This window comes from Empidonax traillii, unplaced genomic scaffold (assembly GCF_003031625.1).
Source record: "Empidonax traillii isolate 1590-97213 ecotype Southwest subspecies unplaced genomic scaffold, ASM303162v1 scaffold37:size1818073, whole genome shotgun sequence".
Lineage (NCBI taxonomy): Eukaryota > Metazoa > Chordata > Aves > Passeriformes > Tyrannidae > Empidonax > Empidonax traillii.
Window position 1 is genome coordinate 547,841 of NW_020955230.1, and position 19,448 is coordinate 567,288.

The 19,448-nt window shown below is 40.3% G+C and overlaps 1 protein-coding gene across 2 annotated transcripts in view; it reads right to left on the reverse strand.

Annotated features, from left to right (window-relative positions):
- Positions 1–19,448, reverse strand: part of PLPPR1 (phospholipid phosphatase related 1) — a 120,662-nt gene that overhangs the window by 30,728 nt on the left and 70,486 nt on the right. For both annotated transcript variants that reach the window (XM_027878009.1, XM_027878008.1), the window contains exon 3: positions 1,042–1,230. In XM_027878009.1, the coding sequence (XP_027733810.1) occupies positions 1,042–1,230 (189 nt within the window). The remainder of the gene's footprint in view (positions 1–1,041; positions 1,231–19,448) is intronic.

Here is a 19,448-nt window from a genome sequence, read left to right on the forward strand (position 1 = left end):
TAATCCATTTCAAAATTTCTACTTGCTTTCAGAAAGTGTCCTGTACCGAAAACTATAGGCTCTTCTGCAGATCCCTTTCACACTTCTTACCACACTACGTTACAAGAATACTGTTTCATGCGCTAAAATTACTACAGAACAAAACTTGAAATGGACTGTGGTGAGGCACTCACCATTCACAAGCACATATGCCATGTACACCTTCAATCAACTTTTGAAAGGGATAAAAAGCAAAATTAATACCAGGAAGAAATACTAAAAGGAAAGAAATAAAAGGAAAGAAATATAACAAAGTCCATAAAGACAGAATCCGATAGGAATTTATCACTGTAATTACAAATGCAGCAAAAAAAAAATTGGTGAAATTTGTAACCTTCTGCACAGAAAATAGAAGAGGGCCAAAGTTCTGCTAACAAGTAATTGCAATAGTCTCTTTGGAATTGTATGTACTCAGCTAATTGAGTATTTTCATCTGCACAGAACAGCTATATTGCAGCTTACTGGTTGGATAGTAAAGAAAACCAGCTAAAAAAAAGGTTCAGTGGATGTGAGTGCCAAAAATAAAGATATTATAAATAAAAAGGAAATAGCATTCATGTATTTAGCATCTTTCTGATCATCCAAGCCTTTTAAAGCCCTTCAACAGTCTTTTTAATATAGCAGGAAATAATCCTGGATATACTGCATGTCTGACCTGTGTTTCTTCAGCTTTATCCTGTTTTCTTATTTCCAGTAATACATAACCTTTGCATTAGAACCTCTCTGGAGCCCTGGCAATTCACAACTAATCAGTGAAGTGAGCAAGCTATTGTACGAGGATTAACAAGCTCTACCCCTCAATCCTGCATTGTGATTAGCTCAGAATAATTACTTCTGGAGATAACTGATGAAGATCATATTAGGCTGAGGCAAAACAGAGATCTGGCTAAGTGTGAATTAATTACCGCTGAATAGAGAGGACAGGGGACAAAGATATCACAGGATTATTGCTATTATTTATGAAGAGGTTCATGGAGAATTCAAATAATTCCTTATACTCACAATAGCTGTCGGAGTGGAAGCCAGCACACAGTACAGCACAAGAGGTGAAATGAAGCTCTCATCTTCTGTCCCAGGGTAGGGTTTCATCAAATTGCCATCCTGACAGAAGAAACCTTGGATATGCACCTGAAAAGTGTCGGTGTACTCAAAGTAGTAGGCGAGCAGAACAGTCCCAGCCATGATGACAAGCTGAAAATAAAGCATAATCACAGAGAGGCATTAGTTGCTTTTTGAATAGATGCAGCTGTGCCTCTGAGCTATTCCAGTCGTGTGGACCATCCTCCTTTCACCGTCACTCTGACAGCCACTGCCATAATGGGGTGTGAGTGTGTGTGTGTGCTTCTGTGCCTTCGCTTGCAACATCTGTTACATAAACCTTTTTGACAAACGACACTAATGAACGTCTCAGATAGGAGCAGGTCCATGCAGAGGGACGGGGGCTGTGACAGCCACTTCATCAGAGGGCATATGAGTGTCAACAGCAGCAACGATCGATGGCAGCGCCAGGACGAGGGGCAGGAACCAGCAGCAATGACAGCTAAAACCTGTGCACAGTGGGAAAGGATTATTACAACAGAAAAAGGAAGCCAAGGCAAAAATGCTTCCCTCCTGCAGGTGCAAACCCATGCTGGGGAACGTGCACCTTGTGCTAATCCAGAAGAGCCCTCTGTGTCCCAGTAGAAAGCTTGCCTTCTGCCACTCACCCTTTCTTAGAGCTGCTTCTTATGAGTAAAGCTTTAAGTGTACTCAGAAGTCCTGACCCTCCAACCAACCTGTGGGGGCTCCTGTACATTGCCTGGCTTCCCCATTCCAGCACAACTCCTTTTGAAAAAACTGGCTTGAGTCTGAAATTCCATTTTTAGATATAAACTGCAGGGAGCCATTCTGGTCTCTGTTTTCACAGTTTATTGCTGGCTAAATGGGTTGGTTGGAACCTTAGCTATCCACTTTTTTGGTGTATATCCACAATTACTGTGCATGTCAGTGTCTGCAGCAGCTTCCAGGACTGTTTCAACAACATATCTCAGAACAATCTCACCAAAGTTGTCACTGCCCTCACCTCATGAAAGTAAGCAGATTTACTAATTCTTGCTCCCTCTCTGCCAGACTGAAAAGTAAATCTCACATCAGAGTCCTCATCAATGACAGAAACAGCAATATTGATTTATAACTGTTTTTTTAGAGGTAATGGTTCTAAAATAAAGGAGGATCGATTCAGATCAGATATAAGGATGATATATTTTACAGTGAGGGTGGTAAAACACTGGCACAGGTTGCCCAGGGAGGTGATGGACAATTCATTCCTGCAAGTGTTCAAGTCTAGGCTGGATAGGGCTTTGAGCAGCCTGGTCTATTGGAAGGTGTGTTCCTTCTCATTGCAGGGGGCGATAGACTAGATGGCCCTAAAGGTTCCCTCCAAACCAAACCATTCTATGAATTTATGATTATAAATTATGACAAACATAGGATTTGATTCAGAATCCTCTTTATGAACACTAGTGCCTTCTGCCACTATTACAGGCATTGTTACATATACAAGTTATCTTGCAACATCACAGAAAACAATGAACAAAGTGAAATAACCAATGCCAAAGTGGCCTGGTTTTGGTATTTTGTCTCCAGGATTTCTGCATCAAAATTGTATGCTGTGAGATTATTGCAAGACTTTTGAAAATTAATTTTGGCAGTTCCAGTGCAAATATAAACTTGAAGCTATCTTTGCATTCCTTTGAACTTGCACACATGTTCTGACACACAGCCAGCCATTAAACCCATTGTATATTTGAATGAGAGTTGGATTAAAATTAGAAAAAGTCCCACAAAATGAGAGAAGTCACAGATGAAAGTAGAGGATCACAGAATCACAGAGTGGTTGAGGTTGGGAGGGATCTCTGGAGGTCAGTTAGACCACGCTCCTCTGCTCAAGCGGAGACACCTTCAGTTGGCTGCCCAGATGGCTTTTGAACATCTCCAAGGATGCAGTCTTCCCAACCTCCCTTAGCCACTTGTAAAACAGACTTAAGAAGGTCACAATGAAGCCCTGGTTCAGAGATTCCACATCCTCTCCCATTTTTTACCTTTAAAATGAATAATCTTATTTTGTAGCCATATTATTTTCAAGACCTTATATCTCCACAAAATAATTTTTTTTTTTAGCAAACATAAAGCAAGATGTTGTTATTTGTGTATTCCCCAGAGACCCTTACAGCACCCTGGATGAGTCCAGGAGATTCTCTATAAACAAACACAGCCCTATAACTAAGGACTCCGAAACTTAATTTAGACCTGAATTTAACTCCTTGTGCAGCTGCGGTTTTCCTGATCAACTTTGGGCAACTCAGTTTTATTAATTAACATCAGAGGAAGGCAATGACATTATCACTGGCTGACATGCCCAGATTAACATTTGAGTGCTGAGATAAGGAACAGCTGCAGTCTTGCCTTGCAGACATCTTGGAATTTGAATGCTCCAGGACTGAAGCTCAGTGGCCACTTCTGTGCAACAGAGACAGGATGGGGATGGACCCACAGCCAGGCAGAAGTGACCCAGGCAGCTGCTCTTGGGATGGGTGCTACTGCAAATGTACACAAAGGATATGTACATCCTAATGCATCTTTGCAGACTCCTTGTAGAATTATGGCAGTAGGACTATACTCAATGCATTTTTCATTACTTTTTTTCTTTATATACAAGCACAAATGTGCTTAATTTCCCTCAACAGGTACCCTAAAAATTCCCCAAAACTCATTTCAATCTACTGGTCACAGATGCCTTATCAATTTCAGTCCCCTCACGTTTTTCAATTTATAAAACTAGGACCCAAAATTACAAATGCAGAAATCCCTGAATTTTGTAGCCATGGTCTATTAATAGCAGATGGCAACTTTGCCTTTTCTTCCTATTTTCAGGCTTACATCCATTGAAGGGAGCAGAGAGAAGAGCGGTTAGGCTGACTTAAGAGAAAGATACAAAACATCCAGTTACATAATTCAGAAAACACAACACATTTTAATGCTGACATTTTACAAGCTTTATTTATTAAACCTTATAAACTCATTTCCTTAAGTTTACTGGGGAAAAATAAAAAATGCTCAATAATTCACTTTAGAAGAGCAGCCAATGAATAGAAGTGTTTAAGGTGCTTAATGGCCTCTATTACCACAGCATTTAACTATGTCATAATCCTCAATATTTATCACCACTACTCCACTGTAAGATAAGAAAATGCTCTTATCACCATTTTACAGAGAGGGGACAAAAGCTGAGGAGATAAAATGACTGCCCTTAGGTCACAGTAGAGCCTGTGGCAGAGCCAAGATATACTTTTCTTCTGGACCAGATTGTTTTGGATTAGTCAATAATCTGCACATGAAAAAGCTCAATGATATACATCCTTAGGTCCCAGTTGTGCAGAAGCTCATTCACGATAGTATAAAGAAAACTCACTGTGTATCTGATTCAGCCCCATTTAAAAACTCATGCATGAATTTAAACCTGGACTTAAGCAACTGGTTTTTTTCCCTCAAAGTCAGCTATTTCAACGGATTAATTATGTAGCACATTAACACCTGTCCCTCCACACACCACCAAATTCTGCCCTGCTCTACAGGCCCACACTGTTTCTGTCCTTGCAGACCTTCCTGTCACTGCACACTTTTGCTCCTCTTTTAAGTTGTGGGAGTTCTCTGCAGTCAAAAAATCACCTTCTTCATTGTCCAAGAAATAGGAAGCAAGTTTTGCAATCTTCTTTGGGCAATGGGTAATTGTTTGGTGCAGAGCTAATCAGGTTTTAACATAACATTTTGTTCCGAGACTAAAAAAAGCAAATCTTTCCAGTGAGCAGTGCAGTTCAGCCCTACTAACCCTGGAGTACTGCTAAATATCCAGAAATCCTCCCCTTCACCCAAATACTCTGCCAGCATAATGCAGAGACCATTGACATCCAAAATCAAAATTATTATAGTACCAGATAGTAGGACTGAAGTCCCAGACTGTATGAACTCTCATAATTCACAGCAAAGCAATTCCCAGTTTCCTTGACAATTGGGAGGTCTTATATATATATATATATATATATATATATATATGTATATAAAATACTCTTACTCATAGGAAAGAGGCCCCTGTTTTGTAAGCAAGAAAGCAAGAGGCCAACTCCATTTGGGAAAGGGGCATAAAGCTGTAAAAGACAGAGATGTTAGAAGAGGGAAGATGAGGTAGTAGGCAGAATTTTTTTATCAGCTTACACTGAAGACTCCTCAGTTGTTAACAGAGGAGCAAGAAACAGAGGGAGAAGAGGCTGTAAAAAATTTCTTGTGTACCCACCAGCCATAAAATCTCGAGGTGTCCCATAAGACAGGCACACAGCCACTGCAAAGATCTCCTTTTGTTGTGTTTTGTAACTCATATAAATCATACTGGAAAGTCTATATGAACTTTCAAACAAATTTGAAACCACCCAAGTACTGCTGCTACTTATACAAAAATAGGTAAATTCTTTCAGCTTATCAGCCTTCCCACACACTATTCATAATAGATCTTAAAATGTCTTCAATGCTTATGACTGATAATTGAAAAATTATCAATTATGTTCAATTATCAATTGTATTCTTACACACAAATGACAACATAAAATACACTTTTATTCCTCCTGAAAGAAGCCAAACCAGTATTGACATGCAGATAGTTAAAGAGATACCTATTAATACCCTTGCTCACTTTGCTTCCAGCAAACTTCAGTGGTTTCAGTTAATTAACTAAAACTGCCACAATTTCAAGAGCAGAACTCCAAAAACTTGCACAAGTGTTTTCAACTCTTGGCATACATGGTGTAAGAGTTGGCTCACATTTTCCACTAATTTTAATCATATTTCTACCCCCCTTGCACGAATAAATGCTAGTGACACATTTTTATGCAAAACCTGGAAAATTCTGCCGTGCTTCTCTGAGGTGATGAGAGCACAACTCTTGGAACAGACACACTGGGGTATCCAATAGTCATAGCATATGTGTGTCCTGGAGTAACTCATAAGTTACTGCCGGAAGGAATTGTTAAGGTGCGTCTTTGCTCTCTAATATCTGAAATATTTAACTGTGCATCCCAGTCTGTTTTGCCCAGGTATGGGTGCAGATACTGGCAAAGAACTGCAGACACCTAGAGAATACTGGATTTGTATAATTTGACTTAATTACTTTGACAAGCTTTTTTACAGTATGTCTCTGGGGAATTTTTCAGGACCCCTGAAATTGTCTATGCTGAAAGACCTACTACAGCTGCTTAAGAATGGTCTACATTTTCATGATATGGAGTGGTCAGGTGGTGAGGAAATGTTAAACACCCCCTCAGACAAGCCTGTCCTCATAAATAACAAAGAAGATGGTGACTGCCATTAATTAGAAGCCCACCTAATCCAGATGTGGTAGCAGCTAAAATTTCATTAGCTTTTAATGTGAATTAGCAGAATGAACTCTTCAGGGATCAACAAAAGACTTGGTCACGTACAGCACTTTGTTAAGAATCTGTTCTGTGCCATTTTATCACAAATGACATGACTTAAAAGGTTTCACCTTCACTCGTCTTTAGCATACCCAGATCTGCAGAAAGAGAAGTGTATCGGACAACACAGGCTCTTAAAACCCGTGACTGCACTGAATTCATGTTGTTATAAGGATCTGGCTGACTGCACAATCTTTTATGTTGCCAAGAAACTAGATGCAGCAAGTAATCTACGTTTTATGAAAATAATGCGAAAAAACAATAACAAAAAAAAGAGACAAAGGACTGTTCACTACACATTATACTGTGCAATGAACAAACACTTCACTTGGAGATCGAGAAGAAAAACAACCTATATTGGAATGCCACTTGATAGTAAAACAAGCCCAAGTGAATGGTTTCATTATGCTGAATAACCATTTATTTTACAGTGTGAGATTAAATACGAAATCCAGTAATTTTTCTGAAGTGCCACTCCTCAAACTGTCTTCTCTCCTTCACCTTATATAACTGATTTTGCAATCTGATTCTGAAACCAGTTTTCTTATGCAACTGTGGCACACAGAAATCATGGTCTGGTCTTACAGTAGCAGGCTACAGGACATGGCTTTGTTACAGGAGTTTTTAAGTCCAGTCAGCATGGTGGCACAAGCTGGGAAGCAGATGGGAGACAAGAGAGGGTTTATTAATACACATAGGCTTTTGAAGCTAGAGCTATGTAGAAATCAAAGCAGCCTCTGCAGAGCTTTTTACAAGTCCATTTCAAAACCCTATTGCCTTATTTCACCATTTTAGTAATTAAGTTTGAATTAGGTAGAGTTCATAAGGTGGAAGAGAACACTCAGACAAACAAAAAGGACTTCATATCTTCCCCTAAAACACTTATTTCAGGACAAGATGTTTTGTGAGAGCAGCATGACCTCTAAAGATACTGACATCTGGTTAAAAACTCTTTCAGTGACTTATTTATGTAATGGTCCTTGAAGAATGGCAAGGTGCTACACCACAGAAACTTAATGACCTAAGAGCTCATGCATATAAAGAATACAGATTTCTCCAGTTCTGACTGTGCAGTTAAAGCAGTACAATTCCCTAAATGGCAACAGACATAAGAGCATAAAAATGCCGTAACCAGTACAACTTTTTCATACATGGAAAATAAAAGAAGTAACAGTATGAGGCCCCTTGATTATCAGATGTAATTCAGTACCCTCTACACACTTCTCTAGCTTTCTCAGTTTAAAAAAAAAAAATTTCAACCTTTTCATTTGTAGACCTTTACACTTCATGACTGTTTTTCACATAATAAATTTAAGTCTACTTTCTTTAACAGATTAACTGTGACCCATGGATTGATCAGAGGCTGAAACTGTCAGCTTGAAGGGAGAAAGGACAACTACTCCACACCATAAGCTGTACATCCTAACTGTAATAGTTTTTATGTAGCCAAGGTCTGTGTGTAAAAACAAACCATGTCCAAAGCATCAGAGACAATATATCTTTGTAGTTGCTCAGATACCCCAGTAAGTTAAGAATAATTAGAGACAGTGGGTTTTGTTTGTTGGAAGCAGTGTTTGCCAGGAGACTGATACGGAGCTGGTGGGTTTCCCAACTCCAGTTACAGGGGTAAATTACAAGCTATAAACCTCTGCTACTTCTATTCATTAAAAAGACATTTTTCTCCCAGCATGTCTTTTCAAAGTCAAGAATTCTCCATATCAACAACAACAACAACAAAGAAAAAAAAAAGAAAAAAAGAAAAAATCTAAGCTGCATATGACCTCTGCTGGTTTTTTGGATTTTCATTACAGATAGATTTGATTGTAATGACTCTTTTTTCTGTCTCCTCCATCAATGCTTTCTGGATCTATAAGAAGATGGGAGGAAGTCCACAGTCACATTCACCCCATGGTACTCCTGGGCAGGTGACTGGCAAGGTCAACTCTTACACACACTGCAACAGTAGATGGAAACGTGTGCTGTCCCAGGGGGAATAAGGACTTGGAAAACACCCCACACCTTTCCAAGGGAACAATAACGACAAGTCATGAACAAACTCACTAACTCCTTGGCTACCTTCCCCTCTCAGACTGCTGTCAAGGATGTTCATGCTGACAAACATGTTCTGATCTTTAGGGTGATTCCTCTGACATCAGTCCTGAATGCTGAGTAGGCTTGAGAGGTGAAGAGGTGCCATATCAGATCAATGTGTCACAAGGTTCTGCCCTCATAGATACAACCTCAGAGAGTTGATAAATTCTCCTAGATCCACTGAAAGCCAGGTTGGATGGCGCTCTGAGAAACTTGGCCTTGAGGAAGGTGTTCCTGCCTATGGCAGGGGGTTGCAATATGATGATCTTTAAGGTCTCCCTTTTAACCAAAACCATTCTGTGATTCTATTGTTCTATGAAATATGGCACCAACTTTATCAATTAAGAAAGGCAATTGTCATCTATAGCAGTTTGGCCTCCTCCTCTATCCTACGTATCCTTATTCTTATATTTACTCTTTGTGGTGATGAAAATCCTGGGCTGCTTATTGTCTGCTACAGCAGAACTGTCTGTGGAAGAATTTGGAATCTCATGCTCCTAATGTCCAAAGACTGCATGTCTGCTGCTGACCAAACAGTGGATGAACAATTCTGCCCTATTGTTTTCTGCCCCCCCCTCCCCGCACCTCCCCTTTTCTCACTTGTGATCTGTGACCATTCCACTAGTGAGGAAAGGGCCCATTAACTTCAAGTCTATTAAAAATGGGACAGGTATCCTACAAGCTTCAGGTGGTCAGCCACTGCTACAGAAACTTTCAGAGAGGCGGGAAGATAAATGGACAAAGGAAAGAGGCAACAGCACAGGTGATGGAAACTGGAAAAAACACACAGTAGTGTATTTTGAATCACCAATAGCAAACGAAAAGCATTTCTCCCATTAGTTGGAGAGAGAGGAAAAATATAAACCCAAGTAACTCTACAAAAATCAATACTAATTAAATCTTTTATTTAACTAGAAAATAGATAATAAATGCAGTGAAAAGGTTTATCATTTAGGAACGTGGGTTAGAGACATGGGCTAGTGGCGGACTTAGCAGTGCTGAATTAATGGCTGCACTCAATGGTCTTAGAGGGCTTTTCCAACCTCATTGATTCTGTGACTCAGTTCCCTCTAGTATAACCCTGAATATCTGCTCACCCTTTTGGAATTTCTCTGCTTTGGCAAGCTATACTTCATTATAATAATTTTCTTTCCTTATGAAGTCATTATAAAAAGATTCCTTCTCTCCTTTAAGATTTAGTTTCTACTCAGTCATGCTACATCACTTCGTCCCTTTTACTAAACCAAGAGTAGAAAGGGTTAATATGAGACATATTTATTACTGTTTTTGTGACAGCATAGATGTTGTTATGTAGCAGACTTAAAAGAAATGTGATCTATATAAGAAAAATCCTGTTATGATGAGATAGATGCTATGTTTTTTTTACATTTATTTTGAAGAAAGAGGCCTATTAAACACTGAGCTTAATTCAAAGTAGATTTTTGAAGGCTTATCAGCAGGGGGCATTAATGCGACACTACGTTCCAAATGCCAAACCACCAAACAACCATGCAGCGTATGTAATGTTTTATGTTTCTAATATATTTGGGGTTTCTCCTATTATTTTTCACAAGATCATCTCATTTTTTAAAGTAGAGCTGGAATTTCAAGTCCTCTGGTGTTGGTAACAATTTGTTTAATAATCTACTGTGGGCTTCATCCTGACTTTTAAAAGAAGTCTTTGTCCCTAGCTTTTGTAGTTTAAAACAGGAGAGGATGATTTTAAGACCAGTAAATGTGCAGCCAGCAATTGCAAATGGGATTATCATGAGTAGGAAGAATAGATGGGTTCATCCCTCTTGGTGAGTATTTGTTCACAAGCGTCACTTGCTCCCTGACAGCAGATCATGGACCCAACTTCCCTATGGTTGCACTCTGACAGTAGCTGCTGACCTGAAGAAGAGAGGAGTTCCCAGGAGGCAATTTTAAATAGCACCATTTTACCCTCAGAGCCCCATTTCATTCTCCACTGACTCTGAAGTAGAAGCAACCACACTGATAATGCAAATTATCACTTACAAAGAATGAACCCAGGAGTTCATGTCAGTAGGATTTTATCTTGTGTTAGTTTTCCTAAGCTAACAAACAACAGAGAGAATTTTTTTTTTCTTTTCCCCCTAAACCTTATTGAAGACAGTTCACAAAGGTTCTCTGTCAGAAAGCCAATACAGCAGTGAGCTGGTGACTGAAGGGGTCAGAGCTAAAAAGGAAGAGATATTCAGTACATTGGTCTTTTACTCAGGGTTGATTCTCAGTCCTGGCACCCTGTGATCTCACTTTGTTCACTAATAGCATAGAGGTTACTGAACCTGATCTCACCTTCCTGTATTAAAATCTGTAGCATTTACAACAATCCCCAGTCTGTCTATACGTGTAGTGTAAAAAGACAAAAATTTTAAATTCTGTCAGGAATTACATTCATACATTTTCTTTCACCACAATAAAAAGCTAGAAATTCTTTGTTTTTAAACTAAAGTTGAGATTATCACAGCATCACTTGATTGCAGGAAGGGAATTCTTAAGGAAAATTAAGGAAAGTTTTAAATATACAGTAACACTGGGACTTAAAGCAACATTTGCATGATACCCACTTGAAAGATGGTGATCAGTAAGCTGTTTACCTGCTACAGTAGCAAACTACTCTCTAAAATTACTTGAGTCTTGCTTTCAGAGCCAGAATCCCTAATTTGCCTTCTGTATCTGGGACATCATGGTATGTCCCTCACTTTTTCTGTCTCTCATAAATACATCCTGTATTTCATGTAACGTGTCTTCCTCAGGTACATACAGATCACTGCCTTTGTTATGGCAAAAACTAGTTATGCAATAGTAAAATGAAATGTGTTCCTCAAACAGCTGTAGAAATGACGGCATTGTGAACTTCCTATGAAATTGTTGGCTAATCTGTGTGTGAAAATCTCTTCTCTTAACAAAGACTCTTCTCTTAACAAAAACTGAAAACTATAATTTTTCTTAAGACTCTAAAAACATGGGGTCTGAAAGCCTTCCTGATAAATGTCAGGGACAGATTTATACAAGGGGGAGAAGAGAATTAAGAGGGGGAATGTATCAGATTTTTTAGATTCTATTTTTGTACCTGAAAAATGTTATTACTATTACCAAATATTATTAAAACCTTCAAGCCCTAAGCATAGCCTATTTGTCATCCCTTCAGCAGGTTCCATGAGGCTTTTCAGCAAATGGCATGCTGAAATCCGTTCCAAATGGTACACAGCCAGGAAACTGCTGTTTCCAGAACATAACACCTTAAAATGATCAACAAATTATGGCACAGAGTAAGTAATTTTCTTAACAAAAAAGTCTGCATTAAAATGGGATCTGTTCAGAATGATTCTTTTTCTAAGTAACAGTGCAGGAGCACAGATATATTTCGACTATTCTGATATTAAACTAAAAGAAACCAATGACATCTTTTTTCTCTCTCTCTCTCTTTTTTTTTTTTTTTCTGCAGCCCCAGAAATACCTGAATGCATGAAACTTGATGGAATACTTAAATACTGCAGTATAGCAAAATAATAAAACCCTTTTAAAACACAGAGCAACTCCAAGTAGTTTAAAGAGAACATGGTGTTGAATTTGTCCTTCTAACTTGAAACAAGATGTGTTCTTCTGTAAAAGGCTGTTTTGAGTTTGATTCTTTCTGAGAGCAGTTCTTAACCTGAACTATGCTGACATGAGTCATCCAGTCCACTTGAAATAATGAAAAATCTTGTCATAATCCATTATGTGCTTAGTTTCAGTAACCAAAATCACAAAATTACACCTTATTTAGCTTTGAAGTACCACAGTGATTCCGTATAAATCATCCATTAAACTGGCACACACACGCATTTTATTTGCACAAGTCTGTCTTCCAGAAGTGCCCAGCACAGGAACTGCTCTGGACAGTTGAAAATCTGCCCTTGGCTAAAACAGCTTTCAAGTTGCCATACAATCCGGAGAATACGTTTCACTGTACAAATGGCTTGTAAAAGCTGTTAAATCCATCATAAACTCTAAAGGCATTTTAATCTAACAACCATTTTCACTTACATAGAAGCTGTCAGGACAATCCATTCCCCAAATAACAAAAAGCAACAGATCCTGACAAGACACGGGATTCTGGCACAACATCTTCAGTATGCTTTTCATGATTGTTCTCTGGTATCTCCACGTGGTATTTAAGCTAGGCTGTTCACAGAGAGAGAGGCAGAGGTATATTTTGATTTCTAATGTGTCCTTCTAGGTAGAAAAGTAAGCTTCTTTCTGAAGCTTGAATGGAGTGATAGTGAAAGAATCAAATGAAAATGAGAACTAGGATAAAACAAAATACAAAAGGAACAAATATCTGCAGAAAGTGAAAATCAAACCAAAATACAATCCTTGCTTTCCGTGTCCTTGTTTCCAGACTGCAAACTTAAATGTTAATCATGGATTGGGTGGCATTTCTACCAATATATTCAAGGAAGGTACAAGGTAAAAAAGATGTTAAGACGGGACTTTTGCCCTCCCTGACTTGCAGACAAATGCCAAGTGATGCTACAGCGGTACAGTAGTACATACTCCCCTCAGAATGAGTAGTTGTTTATTCTTGTACTCTGTGCACATTTTCTTATCCTGAAGATCATTCCCAGATTGCTCCTTGAAAGGGGATACCATTTTGCCAGCTGGCATGAAATGGAATTCAAAAGCCATTGACTCATCCACACATTACTGTTACAGGAAAACTAAAGAAGCCGTAAAAAACCTGTCCATGAGGATGACAGATCTAAAATCTGCTGGAATCATATCTGGCAGAAAGAAGGGGAAGCTGTTTTCCACTTCCCATCATCCCTGCCTTGCAAGCTCGGGGAAACATCTCTCCAGGGAGGGAAACTTTATAATAAATTCATAGAGTGTGCATGGTTAGGAAGAGCAGCTCCTCAGAGAGTCAATGCTCTCACCTTTCTCACACTGAAGGTACTTGCCAAATCTGCTTCCTTCTCAGATATTTTTGCCAGTACTTTTATCTTTTTTGCTCTGCTCATCAATCTTCCTGTTAGGAGAGATTCTCAATCAGAAACCAATCCTGTCAGGTTCTGGAAAGATGTCACTCTGGGCAATGCAAAAGTGAATACAAAGAAAGCCTTATTCCAAAGCAAATCAGTACATAACCTAGATTTATATTTCAGTGAGCTTTATAGGTAAACTGCAAGTTGGAGAGCTATGAGGTTTTGAAGAATAGCAGTATTTTTTTTTAGTCAGAAACTTCTATCTTCGACAGAACTGTTGTTATACAGTATTTCTCAACCCATAAAATCATAGAGGAAACATATAGCCTCAGGGAAGCCAAACCCCTAGACATTACATTCTTGAGCCCCTTTCTGCTGCCTTTGAAACACATGGTCCCCTTTCCATCGACTCTGAAAGGTGTTAACTGCCAGCCTTTTCTCTGAAAGCTTCAATAATTATGGACGTTTCATGGGCAGGTGCTTGGGGTTAGAAACAGGCAAGTAATTTCCCAGCAGTAAATGTGTTTGCACAGACAAGAGGCTGTGGTGGGACCATTTGTCACAACTGTCTTTCTGCAGCAGGGTCTCTCCCTCCACCAGCTACCCAGGCACTGCCAAGAAGGAACACATTTTCTCTCTCTTTTGCTGTGCTCCAACGACTGTTCTGTTAGGAGGACTCTGACAGGCATTCAGATCTTTTCTGTCCGTTCAGGCAGTGCTTACTCATGTGTGTCTGGACTGTTCCTTTCCTTTATAAATGACACTCTGATAGTTTCGTCAGTTACAGCAAATTACAATTTTCAATTCTTTGCCCTGCTGCCAAGTTCTTCTTTTATTATTATTTACCTATTTCTTGTAGAAGACTCTCTAATATTCTCCCTCTCCTTCCTACAGTGACATGAGACTGATGTATTTTAAGCATCAGTATAACCCCCCTCTTTTTCCCACATGCATCAAAACACTTTATCATATTTTTACATGACTAATTCTTCAATATCCCTATTCTGGTACCTGCTGAGGAAAAGAAGAAAAGAAGAAAAGGAAAGGCTGAGTAATTGTGTTTTAGAGCCAGCAGCTTTACAGATGACTGCAATTATTTATTACTAAAATATATTTTAAAATGTTGTGCTGGTGCAATGGAGCTATAACTTGATAAAAGTTTAGTTTTAAGAAGAAACTGTTTTTCTTTATCTATGAAAAATTCTGTTGATAGTTCAAGGCCATGAAAGAAAGAAAAGACTTACAAACAGTAAAACAGGTGAGTATTCAACTAGCAGCTACTGACATGCAACTGGGTTTTCTCAGATAAATCTGAGACAAGACACATCTTCAGACTGAAGCAAAAGTCAGGATAAAAGCATTCAAATGCAGATATGCAGATCCTGACCTTATCCAAAGGAATAACTGTAGACAAGTCACTCTGTGCCTTTGTTTCCTCATCTGTAAAACTAAAATACAGCTCTCCTTATAACTCATGTGCCACAGCAGTTATGTCCGCATTAAGGAGACATGGCAAGCAAGGAAACAGTTGAATGGAGCTACCACCTAGAACCAGCTCTGGAAAAGGTACCAGGCTGTCACCAAACTGCTTGTGTCAGATACACCTCTGGAGATCACCTGGTCCAGCCCCTGGTTCAAAGCAAGGTCAGTGGGAGCAGGCTGTCCAAGTCCACGTTTAGTTGGGCTTTTAATATCTTCAAGGACAAAGACTCCACAACCTCTGGTGTTTCATAACTCTTAAAGGAAGACACTTTTTCATTCTGTTAAATCCGCTTTCCTGTTGAAGTTTGCGCCTGCTGCCTCTCATCCTTTCCTTGGGTACCACAAGGAAGAGGGTACCCCAGTTCCTTGTGCTGGGAGAGCCCAGCACAGCTCTCCAGGGTATTTCACCAGCACTGACCAGAGGAGATGATGACCTCTGACCTGCAGGTGCTGCAACCCCCCCTTGCTGTTGTTCCAACTTGCCCTTCCTGAAAATGCCTGTCTATCCATTGCAGCACTCCAGTCCTGTGAGCTACTCTACCACATCATAGGAAATCATAGTCCTTCAAATGCATTCAGATCTCCAAATTCCTCTCATTTCCTTTCCATAGTATGCACATTAGCTTGCAGGCACTTCCAAGAGTGTGATCATGCTTTCATCCCTGGCCTTGGGTATCATCAAAGCCAGAATGTGCAACGCTGGCCTTGAATGATGCCCAAACTAAGCAGCCGTGAAAGCTGGTCTCAAGATGAAATGCTGAACCCAATAAACACACTGCCAATTTCTGGACAAAGAACACCTGCCATTAAACTAGACAAAGAAAACCTGTTAATGGTACAACCTGCAATGCCTGCCAAGAAACCAGCTATAAAGATAAGCTGCCTTTTTTAACCCTTTGTGTTGGGAATAGGCTGCGACAGGCGGACCTGCCAACAGGCAGGGATTTCTCCTGCTGCCTAAGAAAACTGCCCTTTTCTGCAGAAGTGAGAAAACGATGATTAGTATCAGAGGTTCAGGAGTTGGTCAGTACTAGGTAGCTAACAGCTTTTACTTGCTGACTAAGGCTCATAGACCTCAGGGTGTCACAGAAGCCAAGCAATGCTCCTGATACCAGCTGGGCAAACAACTCTTGAGCCACGGGATCCATCCAGTCCTCTTCAGGCCTTCCTCCTCTTCACTAGTAGTATCAAGGAAAGCACTGATGGAGGCCTTCATTCCTCACAAGTAGTAAGTTTCCCAGCACTGCTACTGACCATTTTCTCTTGCCACATGGTTCAGGTTCACCTGGCTCAAGTACTTCACTGTACAGAACTCTCATCCAGGGAGTTGCCTCAGCTCTGAAACTATTTCATAGTGTAGATCTGCATGTGGAGCAGAGGCCTTCTCCTCAAGGCCAGAAGCCACCATCACCAGAGTTTTCCCTTTGTAACCTGGTAGGCAGACATTCTGCCTGTTCCCCCGCTGCAGTTGAAGGCTCAGGGTTTGGAAGCTGCAGGGTCTCAGAGAGGACCTAGTTGATCTCTTTCTTGTCATCTCTGATGCTGTTAAGTCTGCTGACCTGCTCCCACAGATCACACACTTGGTGATCCCCCGATTGCCCCAGCCACAGCAAGGGGCCTTAGGTGCCTCTGCAGTACAAAACCTGTAAAGCCATAACCACCTTCAGCAGGTCCATGTGCCAGTCAAGGTCTCCACTGTTACAGGGAAAACTGTTCCAGTAGTTGACAGGGATCAGACTCTGTGACACATCAGTGTTGTGTGTGAGGACAGCACACACAACGTGTTTGTGTGAGCAGCAAGAGATTCCTTTCCACTCCAACTGCTGCATAAACAGCCACCTCTCAGAGCTGTGCTCTGGGAAAGGACTTACTGAGATTATGGAAGAGTGCTTATTATAAAATCACGGAAAGGTTTGGGTTGGAAGGACCCTTAAAGACCCTTTGGGTGTCCCTGCCCATGGCAGAGAATAGACAAGGTTGTTCCTTTCACCTTCCACTAGACTAGGCTGCTCAAAGCCCCATCCAACCTGGCCTTGAACACTTCCAGGGATGGGACATCCAAAGCTTCTCTGGGCAACCAGTGTTTCACTTGACCCTCCTTGTTCAAGACTTAAGATTTGCAAGCACAGAGCCCCCTTTGATCAGGAGCAGATGGCAGAGCTGGCTAGATGCTGCAGCAAGCAGCCATGGGCGCATCTAGCTGTCCTCACTGGCACCCTAACGTTCCACCAAGGACTTCTAAGGCTCCTCTGACCATCCCAGAAGTAGTTCCCAGAAGATCAGGGAAGTATCAAAGCAAAGCAGAGAAACCGTGCCATCAGCTGTGTCTGACAGAGAAAGCCTGCAGTCTTCTCAAGTGCAGGAGCTTTTACATGAAGCTATTGGTTGATATAAACAAAAATAGAGATGGCACAGGTAAACTGTAAAACTCCCTGACACAGGAATTATGGATGCCAGCAAATTACCATTGCTCAAAAAGCAACTATAAAAAACCACCTGGAAGAATAATCTCTAACAAACTAGTAAAAAGAGTGACACTCTCTCCAACCAAGGGATGTACCAACACCATGTCAGAGACAGTCAGCACACAACAGTCCTGTTTTATATCCTTCTCTAGCTATCTCCTATTGCTTGACGTTCAGAGCCCTGCTGCCAAGACAGGCTTTTGGTCTGGCTCACAATTGCCTTACGTTCTGCTGGTGAAAGATGTCATCCTCCTGAGTGCAAGGGTTGCTTGCACTGGGGACACTGCAGCTCTTTTCTCTCTGCTAAATCAGCTCAGTATTCTCTTAACAGCTGTGAAGCACTGCGATGTCATTCGACAGAAGGATCTCCAGTGGCACTACATGAACAAATCACAGTGTAATCAGCATTAAGAGAAGTGCTGAGAAGGTCATGAGGCAATGGTCAGCATAGGCACAGGAACAGTCTCGCTGTCCATTTGATTTTCACATATAGACAGTAGACAAGTGAAAAATACCCCAGGGAAAGCAGTACAGGATACCTGTGATGCAGGTCTGGCAGCTACCACATCCCCTCAGTGCACCTAGAAAGACAGAGGGGATCCCTGTTGTCCTGCCTTTCCCTTACAGTGCCTGCATGTAGAAACACAGCACTTGATTTTGCACTACTGTGTCCAGTCACCAAGTCCCTTGGTATCGAGGCAGTGCAGAACTTACTATTCCAAATCCATGTGGAGAAGATGGAAAATCAAATTTATCCTCACTCTAACAACACTGACCTTATCACATTCTTAGGTGCTTGTTCTGTTGCCTATTTCTTCCAGGTATAAAGGCTTTCCATCTGAGTTGACAGCCTTGGAGCTTATTGGAGCTCTGAATCTTTGTCATTCATAGAACAGCATTCATTAGGATTCATAAAACTTGCCTGTACTTCAAGACTGATGTTATTTAATACAGTAGTGCAGGTTTGCAGTCTTTAGACATTGATAAATGGAGCACTTACTGCCAAAAGAAGCTATCTGTTGATACCAACATTGCAGGACTCTCAGACTGATCAAAAAATCAAATATAGACAATGTTTTAAATCAAACCAAAAATTATCAAAGACATTTTACTTCAGTCTTATTAATATGTATAATGCATTATGAAATCCATTTTATTTGCCTCCAACATTTTCCCAACTGAACAGGAAGCTTTTAAAAAAACAATTACCACTTTGAGTCTCCTCTGCTGCATGCAAGTCATGTGTCTGAGCCAATACAACTCTTTACCACTGGCAGGCAGTCATATTAAAAAATTAATGCTTACCAACTTGTTTTTCAGAACATTGTAATCATTTTGCTACATAATTTTGAATGCAGGGTAAGGGAGAAGAGAAAACCTGAGGTTTGAAAACATTCATAAAAGCCCCTAGGTTCTGGTGCTCACTTTTATCCCTTTTACTTAAAGATACCATTCTCTCTTCAATGGTAGCCCTGTCAAAACAAGTATAAATACTCAATGCTAATTGTTATGGCTATTTGTCATGACAAGGTTTGGATATAGTGAAAGAACAATCATGTCTGAACCTGGGTTTAACTTTACTGATGTTTTGCATGATTCTAGTTTAGCAAGTCTTCACACACATAAAGGGCAGTTTCATCTCCTTCAGAGTCTTAATAAACCAAGGCACAGCAGCAAGAGGCATGAAGATGCTCATGCGGCTTTTGTAAGAAGCAAAGTAGTGGACAGTATGGAAATTAGTCCAATGACAATTACTTTGGGATATATATATTAGGAAAATGCAGCACAGTAATATAGATCTTTAGTTTACAAAAGAGACTGAGGTGCCAAGACTTGAACAGGAAGCTTTGTCTAACATTGGGTTATACAATGTGGAACGT